Source organism: Gekko japonicus, unplaced genomic scaffold (genome assembly GCF_001447785.1).
Source record: "Gekko japonicus isolate JY-2015 unplaced genomic scaffold, Gekko_japonicus_V1.1 scaffold4394, whole genome shotgun sequence".
In the NCBI taxonomy this organism is placed as follows: Eukaryota; Metazoa; Chordata; class Lepidosauria; order Squamata; family Gekkonidae; genus Gekko; species Gekko japonicus.
The window spans coordinates 3442-23838 of record NW_015171634.1 but is presented as its reverse complement, the minus strand read 5'-3'; the positions used below and the strand labels follow the sequence as shown (position 1 = coordinate 23838).

At 47.2% G+C, this 20397-nt stretch overlaps 1 protein-coding gene across 1 annotated transcript in view; it reads right to left on the bottom strand.

The window, feature by feature from the left end:
* PFDN4 (prefoldin subunit 4) overlaps nt 1-2678 on the bottom strand; it is a 12721-nt gene extending 10043 nt beyond the window's left edge. The window contains exon 1 of the mRNA XM_015419971.1: nt 2586-2678. Coding sequence (XP_015275457.1) covers nt 2586-2609 — 24 coding nt within the window. The 5' untranslated portion in view covers nt 2610-2678. The remainder of the gene's footprint in view (nt 1-2585) is intronic.
* Between the last annotated feature and the right edge of the window lie 17719 nt (nt 2679-20397).

Sequence of the window (20397 nt, the reverse complement as noted above, 5' to 3'; positions counted from 1 at the left end):
TGCCTGGAAGTCATGGCGATCTCTGGCAACTCCTACTGGGGCCTGGAGGGCGTTCAGAGAAGTGGCTTGATAGCCTGCCTCTGCCTCCTGACCCTGGTATTCTTTGGCGGTCTCTCATTCAACTACTTGCTAAGGTTGGCCCTGCTTAGCTTCCGAGATCTGACGAGATCAAGCTTGCCTGGGCTATCCAGACCAGGGCATTATAAAAAGCTTTTTGTGCATAAGTTTTTTTGGGGGGGATCCTACATTCAGGAACATTTTCATTTCAGAGAAAATTCAGCAGAATCAGAGTACTCAATGGGACTTACTCCCAAAGAAGTCTATAGAGAATTTATACTAATGGCCTTTCATCTAGCTAATACTAAGTCAACTTATTTTTCCTTCTCTCTTTTCCCAAAGTGTGTGCTGGAGGACACAATCTCTTGAGGAAACCATGACAGAACCTGCTTTCAACTATTGTGTGGTTGTATCAGCTGTTGGTTGTATCAGTTGTTTTGACTTGTTTTGAATTGTTTCAGCTGGCTTTAATTAGGTTTTGGATGGCTTTATTGTAATTTGGATGACAAGCACCTCGAGAACTTTCAGGTACAGAAAGTGACCAATGAGGATTCTAAACAAGAAGAGGCTACTGCTGCTAATGTAGAAGAGGTTGCCTGAAAGGCCACTGTTTCTTTTATTGGGCCTGCAATAGTTCAAAAATAACTAGAACGTTAAAAAAGAGGGAAAGGATAAGGAGCAAAACAGAGTGCCTTTCAGCATCCAAAGGCCCTTTAGTGGTGAGAAGCGAATGCTTTTAGGGAAACTTGGGCTCCGGTCACACGGGCAGGAAACCGCGGGGGGGAAGCGTGGCTGTTTGCCCCGGGGCAAACTAACAAGCAGTTAAGCGATCAGACCTCCTCTGGAGGTTCTGTGGAGGTACCGTGGAGGTTCCGTGGGGAGGGAAAGGTGCCAATCACAGGACACGCCTGTGCACAACGAAGAAGCGTGCGGTGCGGCAAACTGGTTTTCTTTTTTTGTGTACATGACGAATGTGCATGCTCCATTGGGTGCGTGTGCACATCCACGGAGACTTGGGGGAAAAAACACCCTTTTTCGCAAGGGGACATGGGCGGGCGCCGGATGCCACCGGAAACGCGATCAGACGCCCGCCCTTGCCTCGCGGTTTCCGTAAACTAATACCTCCGAGGTACTAGTTTTTTGCTGCGTGTTTTCGGCAGGAAGCCTTGGTTGTGCCATGGAAACGCTACGCTTCCCAGATGCCGGTGAGATCGCACCCGGAAAATCCGCCTGTCTTCCGTCTCTCTTGCGTGGCTAATGTTCCGTGTGACCGCAGCCTCGGTTGAGTATCTGTTCATATGTTTTCCTCTCAATGTTGCTGTTTTTTCCTACTCCCCATTTTTTAAACAAAGCACCCACATTTTTAGACAACTCAGCAATTAGAGTATCACAGATCAGGGTTCAAACATTTGCTTGGCATGCTGAACGTCCCAGGATAAAGTAACTCAAAGCAGCTAACAGAAATCAAGCAACGGATACTAGGAAAGATGCCTGCCCAAGATCCTGGAGAGTCACTGCCAATCGGAGGAAACAACACTGAACTGGATGGACCCATCCATGCTCCGACTCAGTAGAAGAAAGTTTCATACACATTGTGGTAAGGAAAGTGTGCATTTTAGGAACACTTATGGCTCATTTGTAGAATATCTGCTTTGCGTGCAAAAGATCCTAGCCTGAGAAAACAACATATATTTGTAAAGCACCTACACGTCAAGCTGAAGGCCTCGCGCTAAGGAAGGTACAAATCAGCAGCGCGTATGTTGTTGTTGTTGTTGTTGAGTCACCCAGTCGAGTCCGACTCTTCGCGACCCCATGGACCAGCTCCCGCCAGGCCCTGTCTGTGCCTGGAAGTCATGGCGATCTCTGGCAACTCCTACTGGGGCCTGGAGGGCGTTCAGAGAAGTGGCTTGACAGCCTGCCTCTGCCTCCTGGCCCTGGTATTCTTTGGCGGTCTCTCATTCAACTACTTGCTAAGGTTGGCCCTGCTTAGCTTCCGAGATCTGACGAGATCAGCAGCGCGTATGCCAGGCCTACAAAAGGTCCCGGGTTCAATCCCTATCTAAAGGAACTCCAGCAGCATGCGCTGGCAAAGCCGTTTCTCTGCCGGAGATGCCTGGAGAGCTGCAACCCACCAAATAAGCTATACCCGAGCTGGACGGACCACACGGTACAAGCAGACTTCAGATGTCCACTGCACAACTGGGCACTCCATCCCTATCACCACGGCAATAAAGAATGCATTGGTTTAACAAGTCTGCAAAAAAACAAAAAAAGTCCTTTTTCCCTCCGAGTGCCGCGTGGCTTCTTCCAAGGGTTTCCCTGCCTGGCAAGCACTGTCCATCCCCGACCCTACTTGGCTCTAGCAGGACTGCTGTACCACATGCCTAGCCTTCAGGTCACGAAGAAGCAAAGCTACCCCAGCCTCGCTACCTCAGCAGGGGCAACCTTTCCTGCCCCCCCTTCCCCCCCCCCCGAAAGAAACAGACACCCCGAAACCCACTCCTTCCATCCCCGCTTCGGCCCCTTACCGCTTTCTTCATGGTAGCCGCCATCTTAAGGACTGCACTATTTCCCCTCCTCGACGGGGAGGTAGTCGCTCGCCTATTCTGAGTACTTTCTGGGGATCCCCCCCCCTCCTCTATTTATCTGTTTTTAGTCTTTTGAAGATGCAGAGGATAAAAGAGAAGCTTGGAGGGAGGAAGTAGTACTTCTCATAGAATTAATTACTCCTCCGACTCCCCCCCTTCTGTCGGCGTAGGTTGGTATGGTCTTAGATAAAGGAAGGAAGGAGGAACAAACAGGCCGGGAGGCTTGGCGGGCGTTGCAGTGCAGGTCCCGAAGCAGTAGGTGGCGGGGTGAGCCTGGGGAAAAGAGAGGTTGAGAGTCATTGCAAATGTATGCTATTGGCCTTGACGTCTGGAGTGTAATTTACACCTGCAGGTATGTGCATAGGCTCAGCGGAGCATTTGTGTTTTTTGTTTGTTTGTTTGTTTGTTTGGGTGAACTACGTGGTGGAGAATAATAATAAAAGTATTCACTTGTTTCGATGGTTTTTGTTTGTTTGTTTGTTTAGGCGAACTACGTGGTGGAGAGTAATAATAAAAGTATTCACTTGTTTCGATAGTTATGGCTCATTTTTGTCCCCAAGGGGGATCTGGAGCCGCTAACAACATTATTATCCTTGCCTGCATTCTGTCCTCACAACCCTGCAGGGTAGGGTAGGGTAGGCTGAGAGTGACTGCCCCAAGTCCAGTTCCATGGCAGGGCTGGCAACTTCCAGGTGGGGCCTGAAGATCTCCTGGAATTATAGAGGATCTCCAAACTGTAGAGAGGCAGTTTGGTGTAGTGGTTAAGAGCAGCGGACTCTAATCTGGAGAACCGGGTTCGATTCCCCACTCCTCCACATTAAGCCATCTGGGTGACCCTGAGCCAGTCACAGTTCTTTCAGAGCTCTCTTAGTCCCTAAAAACAAGTCTAACTGGCCACTGGCATAATGCTAAGAGCTAAAACTTGCTGCTGCCAGACAATCTCAGGATCTCCTGGCTATTCTACAAACAATGCCATACGATAATTAATTCCAGACTACAGAGGTGAATTCCCGTGGAGAAAATGCCTACTTTGGAGGATGGACTCCATGATATTACACCTGTTGAGGTCCCTCCCTTCCCCAAACCCTGCTTTTCCCAAGACTCCCCCCCCCCAAAAAAAAAAAAATTTACAGGAATTCCCAAACCAAGGGGGGGTTCCAGACTACAGAGGTGAATTCCCGTGGAGAAAATGCCTGCTTTGGAGGATGGACTCCATGATATTACACCTGTTGAGGTCCCGCCCTTCCCCAAACCCTGCTTTCCCCAAGACTCCCCCCACCCCCCAAAAAAATAATTCAGGAATTTCCCAACCCAGAGTGGGCTGCCCTACTGGGAATCTGAATTTGGCTGTCCCAGATCCTAGTCTGATGCTCTAACCACTACACCACACTGTGGCAGAGCAATATGGTTTACATGTAGAGCACCCATTGCTCCCCTCACCCTTTGACCATTAAAAGGGTTTCTTTTTGGCAGCCAAATTGAGCAGCTTGCTGTAGCACTGTGAGTGATAGAGGGCCCTCTGCTCACACCTAGTCATGGCGCTCATGGTTGGCTTCAACTCCCAGAAACTGACACCCATCATCATTACCTGTAGTGCTGGCTCATGCTGCCATGAGGCTGCCAGTAACTGTCCAGGGCAGCAACCCACCATGAACTTTCCTGCAGGTCAAATGGCCATTTCACCCCTAGTTGCAGACATGGGAAAGATTTACTCCTGAGAGCCAGATAAGCTGCTGCTAGAGAATACCAGGCAAAATGGATTACCTATTTGCCTGATAGGACAACAAGGGTTTTCCACAGAGTGCAGTCAAGAAGAATAGGGGGTTGACTTAAATCCATATGCTGAGTGATAGAACTTTAATTATGGGTCAGGCAATCAGTAAGCAGAATAAACTGAATAGCGGTCTGCCCCAGGGCTCGGTCCTCGCTCCAGTTCTTTTCAGTCTGTACACCTCTGATGTTCCCGAGATAATATCCAGGAAGTTTGCTTATGCTGATGACATGGTGATAGCAGTAAGACACAAGTCGATTGAAAGGACTGAGGAAATACTAACTACTAGGAACCTTGACATTTTGGCTGACTACTACCATAAATGGTGGCTTATCCCAAGTCTAGGATAAACAGAATGGTCCAGTTTCCATCTCAATAACAATCTTGCCAACCATGAATTGAATGTTTACCTTAATGGCACCTGAATTACACACAACCTAAGTACCTTGGCATTACCCTAGACAGGACACAACATTATAAATACCATCTTACCAAAGTAGCAATGAGAATACATACACAGAACAACATTCTCTAAAAAAGATGTGGTACAACTTGGGGTGCATCTGCTACAACATTTAGATGTTCAGCTTTGGGGTTGGTGTATTGTACTTCAGAATATGGTGCTTCAGTGTGGCTCAACACCCCCCATGTCCACAAACTTGATGTCCAGCTCAATACAACAATGAGAACCATCAGCATACATATTAAACCCATTCTGACCAACCGGCTACACTTGTTGTGCCACATCACTCCCCTGCATCTCCAAAGACAAGATGCTCTTCTTTGTGAATATAGAAAGATCATATAAAACAGAGAGTTGCCCATGCACAAATCCTGCAATCACAACATTTTGATCTAGGGAATAAATGGTTGTTGCAAACATGGATACAATCAGTTCCACCCAATATCCATAACCTGATAAACACCAATGAGAGGCCCGCAGGATTTGACTTGCCATGTAAAGTATGGAAGATGGCTAATAGAATACGAAAAGGCTTTGGCAGTTGTGCAGACCTGTCGCTTAAATTGGGCAAAATGCCAGGACCTGAATGTGATTGTGGTGCAGCCCGATAAACTGTTTTCCATCTGTCACAGGAATGTGAACATCGTGCTTTCCAGAGAGATGTGACGGAGCTCTTTGAACTCTCCCCAGCCGCAATTGAGTGGATTGAAAAATTAGATATTAGATTTAGGAGGATTGCCCAATTGGTCTGCATACCCACCATATCAACTTGGTTACATATTTTATATGTTTCCTGCTTGTAACTCTGCCATACAAGAAATAAATAGATAAATAAATAACAGATTGCCTGTGTATAGGAAGGTTGTCTTACATTCAGGATTGTCTTCCTTTTGGGGTAAATATGGTAATGGTTACGTAGAATCTTGTGTTCATAGGGATGAATTGTTGATGCACACCTTGGCTTGTAATTAATGGAGGGGGGAGCATACCAGTTAATCCTGTGCATATATCTTTGGAAGAAAGCCCCAATAAATTCAGTTGTTTATACAAATAAATGAAACTGCCTTATACTGGAGAAAGTAGATGATCTGATGGAAAGGAGGAGAAAGTTCACACATTGTTATACACAGGGCTTTTTTTGTAGAAAAAGCCCAGCAGGAACTCATTAGCATAACAGGCCACACCCAACAGCAGACACTCATTAGCATATTAGGCCACACCCCATGCCAGCCCTTGGACAGGCCGGGGAAGGCTCAAGGAGATATTTAAATGCCTCCGCGATCCTTCCAGGCCCGCCCCCCCCCCGGCGACTCCGAGGCGGGGTCGCTCCCCAGGCCTTCCCTCTGTAGCTGCACACGCAGAGGTTTTGGCTGTAGTGGGCGTGGCCAACTCTGAAGCCAGACGAAACTCCGTTCCTGTGCGCTCCTGCCCAAAAACAGCCCTGGTTATACAGAGGAGATAATTTTGGCATTGCTGGCAACTGCATCATCCTGTATGACAAATTGTCCCTGCCAATTTCCCCTTCAGCTACAAAACTCCTATAAGAAACTTGTTCACCTTTGATCTCTCTGGGTGGATCCTAGCAAGAAGGTATTGGAAAAGTTGTGTTAAACGTTTTTGGTACTGTTCAGTACAAATTTCCCCTCAGGACTTTGGAATTACTAATATAGTACAGAATACATGAAGCTTCCTTACCTGAGTCAGGTCCTTGGTCTAGCAAGGTAAATCTAGTCTGTTCTGGCTGGCAATTGCTCTCCAGAGTTTCCTGTGGAGGTCTTTGACATCATCTACTATCTGATCCTTTTTTAAACTAGGGATGCCAGGGATTGAACCCAGAACCTTTTGAAGAAGAAGAAGAAGAAGAAGTTTCTAATGCCCCACTTTTCTCTACCTTAAGGAGTCCCAGAGCAGTTTACAATCGCCTTTCCCTTCCTCTCCCCACAACAGGCACCTTGTGAGGTAGGTGGGGCTGAGAGAGCTCTGAGAGAACTGTGACTGACCTAAGGTCACCCAGCTGGCTTCATGTGGAGGAGGACTGGGGAATCAAACCTGGTTCTCCAGATTTTAACTACTACACCACACTAGCTCTAACCACAGCCCCTCCCTGGGGTTTACAGCATACAAATAAATAAATAAATGTACAAGAATGGCAGTCTTAACTGAAGTATATCTCCTAGTAAAAACAGATCAAAGTGGGCAGCTGTGTTGGTCTGAAGCAACAGAACAAAGTTAGAGTCCAGTGGCACCTTTAAGGCCAACAAAGTTTTACTCGAGGTGTGAGCTTTCATCTGACGAAGTGTGCATGCGCACAAAAGCTCACACCTTGAATAAAACTTTGTTGGTCTTAAAGGTACCCCTGGACTCTAACTTTGTCCTAGTGAAACTGTGTGCCTTCTTTATTTTAGTGCTGTATCTCATTGTTTTATAATCCTAAATTCTGAAGATGTGAATCTCCAGCAAACTAGAGATGCTTACACAGCGGGCTGGAATAGCCACCCTCACTATGGAGGCAGGGTGTCCACACACCCTGTCCCCACATTGCTCATTGCTGTTTACCTGCCACTCCTCCACTGTGTTCGGGCAGAAGCACTGATGTACTGAGGGCTGCAACAGGTCCCCTCAGGGTTCAGCGCACACACCCCTCATCCCATCCAATGCTGCCAACTGGTCAGGAAAAAGATGTCCTGCCTCTTTAATAATATGCAGTTCCAAGTTTTTTCATGGCATGAAATTACAGTACCTGATCATTGCTTGTAGGTCAAACTGATACTAAAGGGACAGCTAGAGGGACCAGATTCAAAGTTGGAAATAGGGTTGCCAGGTCTTACCTTGGCTGGAGCAGGGAACTGGGGGGGGGCATTCCAGGGGGGGGCATTGCACAATGTCACCACCCCCTTTATGGAAGGCCTAACCACCAAGTCGTGACATCACTGCCATGGCTACGAAAGTAGTCATAACAATCCCCCTGTGCTTATGTGGGGCTAAGCAGAGGGCTGCTGTTTTGTGTAATGATTTCAGTTAATTGATTGTGTCCCTTTAAATGTGTTGTTGAATTTTGCAGAGTTAGAGAATTTGGAGTTAAGACTGTGAGGAATGTTTTGTTGAATATAGCAGAGTATGAGGAGAATTTGGCACAAAGAGAAGATCCCACACCCTTTTCATTTTCATTATAGTTTTCTGTCTCTACCACAGACCTCCAGGGTCATCGTCCAACCCCTCCCCCATGATGCAGGAAATTCACAAATACCTCCAAATCGGGAGTTTCCCTGGCGCAGCTGGGGGAATAGCAACCCTAGTTGGAAACCCTATTATATATGCCCCTCTAAGGTGATCTTGATTTCACTTGATGGCAAATTTTTATTTAGATATTTATGTCTTCTGTTTCTCAGAGAATAAGGTTGCTTGCAGGCCTGAAGAAAAACACCCAGTCACTTTAATAGAGGTTTAATGTACGTCTTGTACTGATGAGGCTTTGCAAAGAGGGTGAAGAGTCGTCCCCCTGTCCCCCTCCCCGGCTTTTCCTTAAGTGACCCATTTTACAGAGCCCAGGATTTCTCAGCGTTTCAGGTATCCAGCTGGTGATCGAAGGCCAAACTGTGTGCCAGAAGTTTACAAGTTGTTTTTTTTAATACAGAGCCAGCCAAGCCGAATAAGAAGGGTGGCCAGCTGTTGGAGGGGTGGGGAAGAATTCCAGGAGCTCTTGGCTAAGGCAACGGGCAAAGTTAAGTTGTGCATCAACACAGCATGAGCCAGCCCTGCTTTTACTTGTCGCTCTCAGTGTTTAAATTCCTCCACGAAGCTGGTATAATTAGGGAACCCTATCCTTAAAGGTTTCTTACATCACACAGATGATAATACTTTATTTACCATCAGCTTGCAAATGAAATGTTGCAAGATGCTTTGTTTGTTAAATAACTCCCTTCCTTTAATGCCGTTTGTATCCTCACCCTTTCTACTCAACTGCTACGCACTTCAGGGATTTCATCTCAAACAGCCAAAAAAACAACAACTACAATTAAAAACTCATTGAAAAAAACACCACATTGCAAAGCCACGGCAGACCCACAATAGCTTCACGGTGGCTGTTGGAAGTGCAGTGCGACCCTGTGTGTTACTGAGAGGTAGCTTCTGACGTATTGGATCGAGGGTTTCCACTGCTGGACTGGGAAATTCTCAGAGATTTGGGAGTGCAGCCTGCGGAGGGCAGGGTTTGGGGACGGGAGGGGCCTCAGTGGAGTCCTCCTAAAGCAGGCTTTGTCTCCAGGAACATGGATCTCTGCAGTCTGGAGATCAGTTGTAATCAGTGTTCCCTCTAAGCTGAGTTAGTGTGAGCCAGCTCACAGTTTTTTAGCCTCCGGCTCGCACATTTTAGTCTTTGCTCAGGAAGGATGGTTCCAGAGCAAACTAATTTGTGCAGTAGCCAAATCGCTCACTCACCACTTTCATGCCAGTCGCTCACAAAGGAGAACTTTTGCTCACGAGACTCCACAGCTTAGAGGGGGCATTGGTTGCAATCCCAGGAGATCGCCAGGCCCCACCTGGAGGCTGGTGACCAGTGTTTCCTCTATGCTGAGTGAGTGTGAGCCAGCTCACAGTTTTTTAGCCTCTGGCTCACACGTTTTTGTCTTATCTCAGGGAGGATGGCTCCAGAGCAAACTAAGTTATGGAGTAGCCAAAACACCTGCTCACAACTTTGATGCCAGGAGCTCACAAAGTAGAATTTTTGCTCACAGGACTCCACAGCTTAGAGGGAGTATTGCTGGTGACCCCAGCTGGATAGGACTTAGTCTCTGGAAAAGCTGCTTCAGGCAGCTTCTTTAAATTCTTTGCCCCAAAGCCTGTTGAAATAGCAAGGGGTTGTTGTTTTTTTCCCTCAGCCAACTTAGGACCAAACTACATATGAGACTGTGGATTCATTACTGGATTTCCTAACATGGTGCTTATTTTAAAGAGGGGGGGGGGGGCGGGGGGGGGGGGAACACACACAAAGTAGAAACCTGACCTGTCTTTTTTCCATATCCATGCCTGAACACCTGCTTTTGGGGGCTAAAGAACATGTTTGGGAGATCCAATAGCAGATCGCCAACATCAGGTACACCCTGGCTCTTTAACAGAAAGGGATCAAACTGAGCTAGCCTCTAGCAGATAACAGCCAAACCTCACCTTTTGACCTTAAACCTCTGTGGAAAGCAGAAGAAAGTTTGTGGAATTTTATACAGAAGAGATAGTTTTGGCTTTTCTCACAACTGCATCATCCTATATGACAAATTGCTCCCGCCGATTTCCCCTCTGGGCTACACGGCTGTTCACGACAAAAAGAACTTGTTCACCTCTGCAGTGATCACTTTGGGTGGATTTGAGCAAGAAGGTCTTGAAAGGCCTCTGTTGATTGTCTCTGGTATGTTAAGCGCCAATCTTTGCTCAGGACTTTGGAATCACTAATCTTGCATAGAATACATAAAGCTTTCTTATCTTGAATCAGACCCTGGGTCTACCACAGACATTTTTGTCTCCTATTGTCAGGGTCTCTTTCATTCCACCTACCACCTAATCAAATGCCGAGGATTGAACCTGGGACCTTCTGCATGCAAAACAGAAGTTTTACCTCTCAGCCACCCCCATCATTCTGGCTTGTGGGTTTCCTTATCAACAGAGCTAAGAGACCATGGAATTCCCTGGAGGTTTATACTCCTTTCCCCATCCTTCTTCACACTTTAGGGTGGACAAGTCTGCAGAACTAACATTACAAGGTACCTGCTCTCTATTATATTTGGACTGATTGATTCCACCATTGAATCACATTGGAAGAAGCATTGTTTTCAAGGCGATTATACATAAAGCAGAATTTCTTTTTAAAAATGCTGGAGTTTGTGTGGTCTCTTGAGACTAAGGTTGTCAGCCTCCAGGTGGTACACAAAGATCTCCCACTATGAGAGCCAGTTTGGTGTAGTGGTTAAGTGCGCAGACTCTAATCTGGGAGAACCAGGTTTGATTCCCCACTCCTCCACTTGCACCTGGCTGGATGACCTTGGGCAAGCCGTAGTTCTGATAAGAGCTATTCTTGAAAAAGCGCAGTTTCTGTCAGAGCTCTCTCAACCCCACCTACCTCACATGGTGTCTGTTGTGGGGAAGGGAAAGGAGATTGTTAAACCGCTCCGAGACACCTTTGGGTAGTGAAGGGTGGGGTATAAATCCAATCTCTTCTTCTTTTTCTATGACAACTCATATCCATACGACCAAGATCTGTTCTTCTGGAGAAAAGGTCTGCTTTGGAGGGTGAACTCTAGGAACTCTAAAGTCTATGGCATTATACCCTGCTGAGGTCCCTCTCCTCCCCAAATCCCACTCTACCCATGCTCCACTCCCCAAATCTCCTGGTATTTCGCAACCCAGAGACAGCAATCCTACCTGAGACATGGTTTTTGTGCCATCCCCCCCCCCCCCATGCTTGTGCATCCAGTCATGAGAGTCAGTCTGAGGTCTGAAAGAGGCACCATGCAAATATTTGTTGTTGTTGTCGTGCAAATATGCCTAAAGTCAAAAGGGTGCAATCCTGACTTGACTGAAGCCAATGGAAGCTCTGGGGCCGAAGTACGGCTTTCATCTCCCCCCAACCACTCTCAGAACTTTGGCAAGGGCATTGAACTCTCACGATGCCACCCACAGCCACACCTTGTTCCATTGGAGCTCCCATACCTGGCATAGCAGTCTCCCCCTTAAATGAAAGGGGCTGGGGAGGTGGGTAAGAGGATGTGTCTCACCGCTGCCATTGTGAAATGTTGCCGATTTGATCTGACTTGTGATATAAAGAACTAGTGGAGGTAAAAAGCCCATTTGACAATGAATGGATTATTCTGCCACCCCACGTTTTAGGACTTATTCAAGTTAAAGCCAATATAGTGCCAGAGTACCACTAGAGAACAACATCTGTTTCACACATCTGGAGCTGCCTTATATTGAATCAGACCTTCAGTTCATCAGGTTCAGCGTTGTTTACTCAGACTGGCACCATCTCTCCAGGCTCTCCAGCTGAGGCTTTTCACATCAACCTACTCCCAGATTCTTCAATTTCAGGTGCCAGGGATTGAACCTGGGACCTTCAGCATGCCAAGCAGATGCTCTGGCACTGAGCCACGGCCCCTCCCATTTTGCACTGCACACTGGGGGATCTCTTTACCTGCTCTGCTGCCCCAAAGAGGAATACACTGAAACCATTTTTCTTTCTTTCACCAGCTCCCAAAGTCAGAATGCTTGCACCATTGAACCAAAAATAAACAAGGTATAGCACCTTAAAAAGGAAGCGTTTGCAACAGGCTTGGAGGAAAATGTCAGTACTGTCAATGTGCAGAAATGGGTGGCTAATGCTTTTCATGGCAAGGAGCTAAATAACATAACTTGGTTAAAAAGAATCCCTTTAAGCCTCTGTTAGAGGGACAGGACATTTCCCCCCCTCCTGAGAACCCTAATAGGAGCGTAGACATGCAGCACGATCGTCTTACATCCCTACTCAGAAGTAAGCCAGAGAGAGAGAGCCAATTTGGTGTAGTGGTTAGGAGCACAGACTCTAATCTGGGAGAACCGGGTGTGATTCCCCACTCCTCCACATGCAGCTGCTGGTGTGACCTTGGGTCAGTCACAAGTTCTTTCAGAGCTGTTCCCTCAAGGGCAGGCCTCGAAAGAGCTCTCTCAGCCAAACTTACCTCACAGGGTGTCTGTTGTGGGGAGAGGAAGGGAAAGGAGATTGTTAGCCGCTCTGAGACTCCCTCGGGTAGTGAAGGGTGGGGTAAAAATCCAATCTCATCCTCCTCCTTCGTCTAAGCCTAACAGTTTTCAAGCAGTGTTTACTCCTACAAAAGTGTGCAGTTGGTAGTAAATCTCACCAAAATCAGTGTTACTCGCTTCTGGGTGTACATGCAGAGTATCAGGCTATTAATGGACTTCCAAACAGACCTGTTTAGAAGCACACTGCATTGTTAAATGCTAAATAAATATACTGCAGTGCAGATAGCTGTAGAACTTTTATGCATGCCTTACCTGTAGGCAGCATCCCGATGGCTGTAGAACTTTCATGCATGCCTTACCTGTAGGCAGCATCCCCATGGGGATTTTTCCTTCAAGGAAGGCTACATATGCCCTTGCATTTTGGGGGCACTTCCATATGATGGCATCATGTTTCCAAGCACAGGGTTGCCAACAAACGGGGGGGGGGTTCCAAGCACAGGGTTTCCAACAAACGGGGGGGGGGGAATGTCCTGTTCTTTTAAAAGAGGTTTAATTTGTAGAAATTGACATTTGAAGTTTTCATGGCACGTAAGGGGGGGGAGTCTCCTGGAATTTGCTACAGATCAAGCTGATGCTAAAGGGACAGGTTAAAAAAAAAGCTGGCAACCTTAGAGCATCCCTGAACATTTGGGCAGAAAGAAGAGCAGAATATGGGACTAAGCCCCACAGATCTCACCAGGACTTATTTCTGAAGAAGGGAGGGGGCCGTGGCTCAGTGATAAGAGCTCACATTTGGCATACCGGAGGTGTCTCAGGTTCAGTCCCTGGGATTCTCCAGTCAAAGGCTCTCTGGTTACAGATGAATAGTTAGATTTGAGTCCAGTATCACCTTAGAGAGCAACAACAGTTTCAGGGTGTAAGCGTTCAAGAGTTCAAAGCTTCCTTCATCAGATATGAGCAGGATTTGGAGTCTTTATATGCCAGTCAGAAGGTGTTGTAACGAATGCTTGTTAAGGATCCAAAGGTAGAATGCATATTGTAATTAGCTTGATTAGAGCAGAGGGGAAATGCTTGGGGGCAGAATATTTGCATCTGTAGTGAGATAAAAATCCTATGTCCACAGTCAGCCCTGGGTTGTCCATTGTTCTGTAGATGATAGAAGAAACCTATCAGCATATTAGGCCACACCCCTGACAGCACATCTCATTAGCATATTAGGCCACACCCCATGCCTTCCCTTGGCTTACCCGGGTGCCCCGTGGCTGCGGGGAGCCCAGGCAAGCCGGCCCTTGGACAGGCCGGGAAAGGCAGGCATTTAAATGCCTCCCCAATCCTTCCAGGCCCCCCTCCGGCCTGCCCGCCTCGGGGTCGCCAGGGAGTTGCTCTCCAGGCCTTCCCTCTGTAGCCACGCGCGCAGAGGTTTTGGCTGTAGTGGGCGTGGCCAACTCTGAAGCCAGCCGGAACTCTGTTCCTGTGCATTCCTACCCAAAAATAGCCCTGACAGTAACCCTTGGAACATGGCAAGGAATAGAAAGAAGAAAATGGCATTAAAACACACGGTCCACTCAATGGCCAAAATCATCTTTACAATACCAAAACAACAGGCCTCCATCTCTGTGGCTTCAGAGCTGAAGTGACCTTACCGTGACTTCCCCAAGCTGTGGATTTTGGACACCAGTAACAACAGTTGACAAATTCATCCAGATGTACAATTCATGCTGAGTAAGTTCTTTAGTTTGTCTGTTTATTACATGCAGAGCCCACCTTCTGTGGAACACACAATGGCATACCTGGGGAGTCTCAGAAGGTCTGCCATCCAGGCACTGTTCAGAACCAGAGCCGCTTGGCATCAACCAGTTTGTTACACCAACCATACTTTGTGACCAGCATCTAACTCTGCTGTGTGTCCTCTGGCCAGCAGCGGTTCTCTAAGCCCTCGTGCGAAGAACTTTCCTTGTCCTGCTTCATGAGGTTGTTTGACTAGAGTTGCACCTTGGGGCATTGCATGGCCCAGGAAAAACTTCCAGCAACACTAAAGAAAAATGTCCCTTTCTTCTTGCAAATTTGGTGTAGTGATTAAGAGAGAGCCAGTTTGGTGTAGGGGTTCGGAGCGCAGACTCTAATCTGGAGAACTGGATTTGATTCCCCACTCCTCCACATTGCAGCTGCTGACATGACTTTGGGCAATGAAATAAGACTTTGGGCAAGCCAGAGTTCTCTCAGAGCTGTTCTCTCAAGAGCAGTCCTCGAAAGAGCTCTCTCAGCCCCACAGGGTGTCTGTTGTGGGGTGGGGAGGGGAAGGGAAGGTTGGAAGGTGAACACAATGGCATTATGCCCCACTGAAGTCTTTTTCCCTCCCAGGTGCCACCCTCCAAATCTCCGAGTATTTCCCAACCCAGAGCTGGCAACCCTATATCAGACCGCCCCCTCAGGGGTGCTGCCTGGAACGATCTAGGTGCAGAGCCACAAACTGCATCTTTTTGTCTACTTCTTGAAGGTAGATGTCCAGGGGGGCGCTGAGTAATTTTTTTCCCCCTGAAAAGGGGGCAATAGGCCAAATAAGTTTGGGAACCTCTGAAAGGTCATTATTTTATACTCAGACCGGCAGCACTTCTCCAGGGTCTCAGAGTGAGGTCTTTCTCATTACCTACCTACCAACTGATCCATTTAAAAGGAGATGCCAGGGATTGAACCCAGGACCTTCTGCATGCCAAGCAGATGCTCTGCCACTGAACCACAGACCCCTCCCATTGAACCTGTGTTACAGGCAGGTGACATAGGCCTTCTTTCCCCAGGACTGTTAAACAAAACCCCATGTTGAAATGGCATGCCATTGGCTGTTATAAATCAGGGGCGATTATCTGGGATTTTGTGGGTTTTCACTGTTGTGTAATAATGAAATTATTCATATTTTTTGGGAAATAATGAAAGGGGGTGGGAAAGGCATCCCACGGAGCTTTCTAAGTTGCAAGCTGCTTCCTTGTAACAGAGGCCAGTGAGTTCAGTGAGTTCATCCAATGCTACCAAGGACACTGCTTTCACTTTTTTAAGGCGGGAAGGAAAACATCAAGGCAGTTTCAATAACACCCTCTCATGCCAATCTTGCCTGTGCATGTGGGGGAAAGGCTTCTTTGTTAAGTTTTGGAGCCTTTCAACCCCTTGGAATCAACCTCCTTTCATCTGGAAAGAAAGAATAAAATTGACTCAGACACAATATGGATTATTCATTCGTGGAAGTCATCAGGGTGCCAATGGAACCAACCTAGGGTAATACCCTTCTGAGGAGGGAAAGCAACCCAGTTACCTCTGCAGAAGTACAAAAGGTGGGGCTGGGAGAGGGGCAGATCCTTCAGAAGCATCCTCTCCAGTCTTCCGGCATCTTGGAAATGCCAGACATTCTGGTGCCCATGGTGGAAGATCTAAATGGCACCCTCCCATGCATGCTAATGCATGTGAAGTTTTCCAGTGCAACACTGTTGATGCAAATGGGAGCTGCACGGGGGCAGTTAACCACATGCAGCAACAGTGCAGCTGTTTGGGGACCTCAAGAGCCAGTTTGGTGTAGTGGTTAGGAGCACGGACTAATCTGGGAGAACCGGGGGAATCAAACCCGGTTCTCCCAGATTAGTCCGTGCTCCTAACCACTACACCAAACTGGCTCTTGAGGTCCCCAAACAGCTGCACTGTTGCTGCATGTGGTTAACTGCCCCCGTGCAGCTCCCATTTGCATCAACAGTGTTGCACTGGAAAACTTCACATGCATTAGCATGCATGGGAGGGTGCCATTTAGATCTTCCACCATGGGCACCAGAATGTCTGGCATTTCCAAGATGCCGGAAGACTGGAGAGGATGCTTCTGAAGGATCTGCCCCTCTCCCAGCCCCACCCTTTGTACTTCTGCAGAGGTGACTGGGTTGCTTTCCCTCCTCAGAAGGGTATTACCCTAGGTTGGTTCCATTGGCACCCTGATGACTTCCACGAATGAATAATCCATATTGTGTCTGAGTCAATTTTATTCTTTCTTTCCAGATGAAAGGAGGTTGATTCCAAGGGGTTGAAAGGCTCCAAAACTTAACAAAGAAGCCTTTCCCCCACATGCACAGGCAAGATTGGCATGAGAGGGTGTTATTGAAACTGCCTTGATGTTTTCCTTCCCGCCTTAAAAAAGTGAAAGCAGTGTCCTTGGTAGCATTGGATGAACTCACTGAACTCACTGGCCTCTGTTACAAGGAAGCAGCTTGGGACTTAGAAAGCTCCGTGGGATGCCTTTTCCATCCCCTTTCATTATTTCCCAAAAAATATGAATAATTTCATTATTACACAACAGTGAAAACCCACAAAATCCCAGATAATCGCCCCTGATTTATAACAGCCAATGGCATGCCATTTCAACATGGGGTTTTCTTTAACAGTCCTGGGGGAAGAAGGCCCATGTCACCTGCCTGTAACACAGATTCAAGGGGAGGGGTCTGTGGCTCAGTGGCAGAGCATCTGCTTGGCATGCAGAAGGTCCTGGGTTCAATCCCTGGCATCTCCTTTTAAATGGATCAGTTGGTAGGTAGGTAATGAGAAAGACCTCACTCTGAGACCCTGGAGAAGTGCTGCCGGTCTGAGTATAAAATAATGACCTTTCAGAGGTTCCCAAACTTATTTGGCCTACCGCCCCCTTTTCAGGAAAAAAATATTACTCAGCGCCCCCCTGGACATCTACCTTCAAGAAGTAGACAAAAAGATGCAGTTTGTGGCTCTGCACCTTGATCGTTCCAGCACCCCCGAGGGGGCGGTATTGCCCACTCTGGGAACCAGTGATGGATCAATGGTCCGATATAGGGTTGCCAGCTCTGGGTTGGGAAATACTCGGAGATTTGGAGGGTGGAGCCTGGGGAGGGAAAAATACTTCAGTGGGGCATAATGCCATAGTGTTCACCTTCCAAAGCAGTCATTTTCTCCAGGGGAACTGATCTCTTTAACCTGGAGGACAATTGTAATTCCAGGAGACCTCCAGCCACCAACTGGAGACTGGCAACCCATTGTATAAGGCAGTTTCATATGTGTGTGGCTGAGACCCCGTGTAGATTTCAGGGCTCCAGTGAAATGCACGTTTTGAGCTTCCCACACTACACCATGCCAGAGATTCGCCAATTGTGAAGGACCAGGTGATAAAAAGAGACGACTCCTGCTGTCTGCTTGGCTGGCCGCGATAAGAGGAGCAGGGTGGAAATTGCACAAGGACAAGTCCTCACGCTGCATGCTCTGATCTGCCATGGTGCTGTACTCAGGGCCAGCATCAGCATGCCCTGAGGTGGGGCCCGGGGATTCCGGTGTGGCCCGCTGCTGCTCTTTCCCCACCCACACATCTCCTCCAATGCCCACTCTCACACCCTTCCCCTTCCTGCTTTCGAGTTCTTTGTCACCCACGTTCCTGACTGCATGGACTGCCTCCCACTGCCAGGTAAGGGCATCTTTGTGGTGCCCACAACAGCAGTGCTCTTCATCAGAGCAGTGGCACTCCTGGTTGCATCCACCACCCAGCACCAGTGTTCCCTCTAAGCTGAGTTAGTGTGAGCTAGCTCACAGTTTTGTAGCCTCCGGCTCAGACATTTTTGTCTTAGCTCAGGAAGGATGGCTCCAGAGCAAACTAATTTATGCAGTAGCCAAATCGCTTGCTCACAACTTTAATGCCAGTAGCTCACAAAGTAGAATTTTTGCTCACAAGACTCCACAGCTTAGAGGGAACATTGCCCAGCACCATAGTGGAAAGTGTGTGCACAGTTGATGTGACTACAGACATCAGAGGAGATCCCACAGGTATACTAGGTACTCAGTGGGAAAAGCTGTGCACGGAGAAGCTAACAGAGCAAAATCGAAAACATATATTAACAGTACTTTACCTGTATAAAGCATGCAACAGTAAAGTCTTCAATAAAGTATTCAAAATTCAAAGGTATTTGGTATATTCAGTACAGTATTCAAAATTCAATAGTATTCAGTGTACGCAACACAGTATTCAACAAAGGTTCCAGATTGTGAGCTTCGTTTCAGGTATCTTCAAGAATATAGTACTACCTTTATATTTTCCATAAACATCAATAAACAGTGAATTTTCTCCAACCAGTTTTCAAGATTCCATATAAAACGGTTCAAGATTGTTCAAAGTTTCAGTATTTGTAATCATGGGCACAATTTTTAGGAGAACTACTCTATAACGCTGCTAAGCTGGTTTTGCTTTTTCCACTGAGTACCTGCTGTGACTACAGGCCATGGGAGATTTTGCAAGTGGGTGGGGGATATATAGGCAGGTACCAGCCCATGGGTGGGTAGGCAAGAAGGGGGGGTTCTAATGGACATGGGGGGATCCCTGGCACTCTCTGCCAAAGGCCCCCGATACCTGAAGAAGAATAAGAGAAGAGATTGGATTCACTACCCGAAGGTGTCTCAGAGCGGCTTACAAACTCCTTTCCCTTCCCCTCCCCTCAACAGACACCCTGTGAGGTAGGTGGGGCTGAGAGAGCTCTTGACAGAAACTGCTCTTTTTCAAGGACAGCTCTTATCAGAGCTACGGCTTGCCCAAGGTCATCCAGCGGGTGCAAGTGGAGGAGTGGGGAATCAAACCCAGTTCTCCCAGATTAGAGTCCTCGCACTTAACCACTACACCAAACTAGCCCTGGCTATACTTCAAAGGGTGATGCTCTGTCAAGTGTAAGGACATGCTGCAGAATTCTGGGGCTGCTATTGTCATTCATATTTATAGACAGTCAAAGAAGATGGCACTAGGGTGGTTTTCTTTTGTTAACTTTGGTCCACACGTGCATCCAAATGAGGTAGTGGAATAGCTAGTAGTCTTGCTAGTAGGGAAGATGAGCCGGGAGTGTCTCATTGTCTTTTTAAATGACAAGCAGTACTGAGTTAAGCCAATGAGGGCAAGGGATCAGTTGGGAATAAGGCTGTAGTAAAATGGAATTGTACTAAGCCTCTGAATCCCAGAGCTACGAGGCAACATCAGGGGAAGGCCTCAGCCTCTGTGCCCTGTTGTTGGCCCTCCAGGGGAACTGGTTGGCCACTGTGTGATCCTGCAGGGCTCTTCTTTATGGTTATCAATAGATTATGGGTGCTAGTTATTGCACCAGTGATTGTATGTATTATCTTGCATCTCCTGCACTGTTTTCTAATGCACTTTAGCACTTTCAGTGCACTTTCGCAATCTTCCCAAGTGGATTTTGCCTTTTCCCACAGTAAAATCCAGTTGCAAAATGCATTGAAAGTGCATTATTCAGCATGTGTGAAAGTGCCCAGACTATCCATAAAGTAAATAAGAGAAACAGAATGGACAAGTAGAACACGGACAGGTAGGGACACGCTAGTTTGAATGTTCCCTCATATAAAGTATTTGATGAGAGTTAAACAAACACCCACCCACAAAAGGAACACACTAACACAGTAGCAAGCGGGCAGTGGTTAGAGCATTGGACTAGGATCTGGGAGGCCCAGGTCTGTATCCCCACTGGGTGATCTTGGTATTTCTATTTAACCTACCTCACAGGGTTGTTGTTATGAGGATACAATGGAAGAGGGCGAAACAGCATATGCCAGACTGAGCTCCTTGGAGGAAGGGGTAGGGTAAACAAAATAAATGAATACATTCAAGATTCTTGCCGAGCTAGCTTTCTCCTTGTGGGAGTGGGGGTACTTAAAAATATAGTTTCTCCCCTATACTTTGAAATATTGCAAAGTCTCTATTACATTTTTATCCTGCCTTCCCAGCAAGGAGCTCGGGACAGTGTATATTGCTCTCCTTC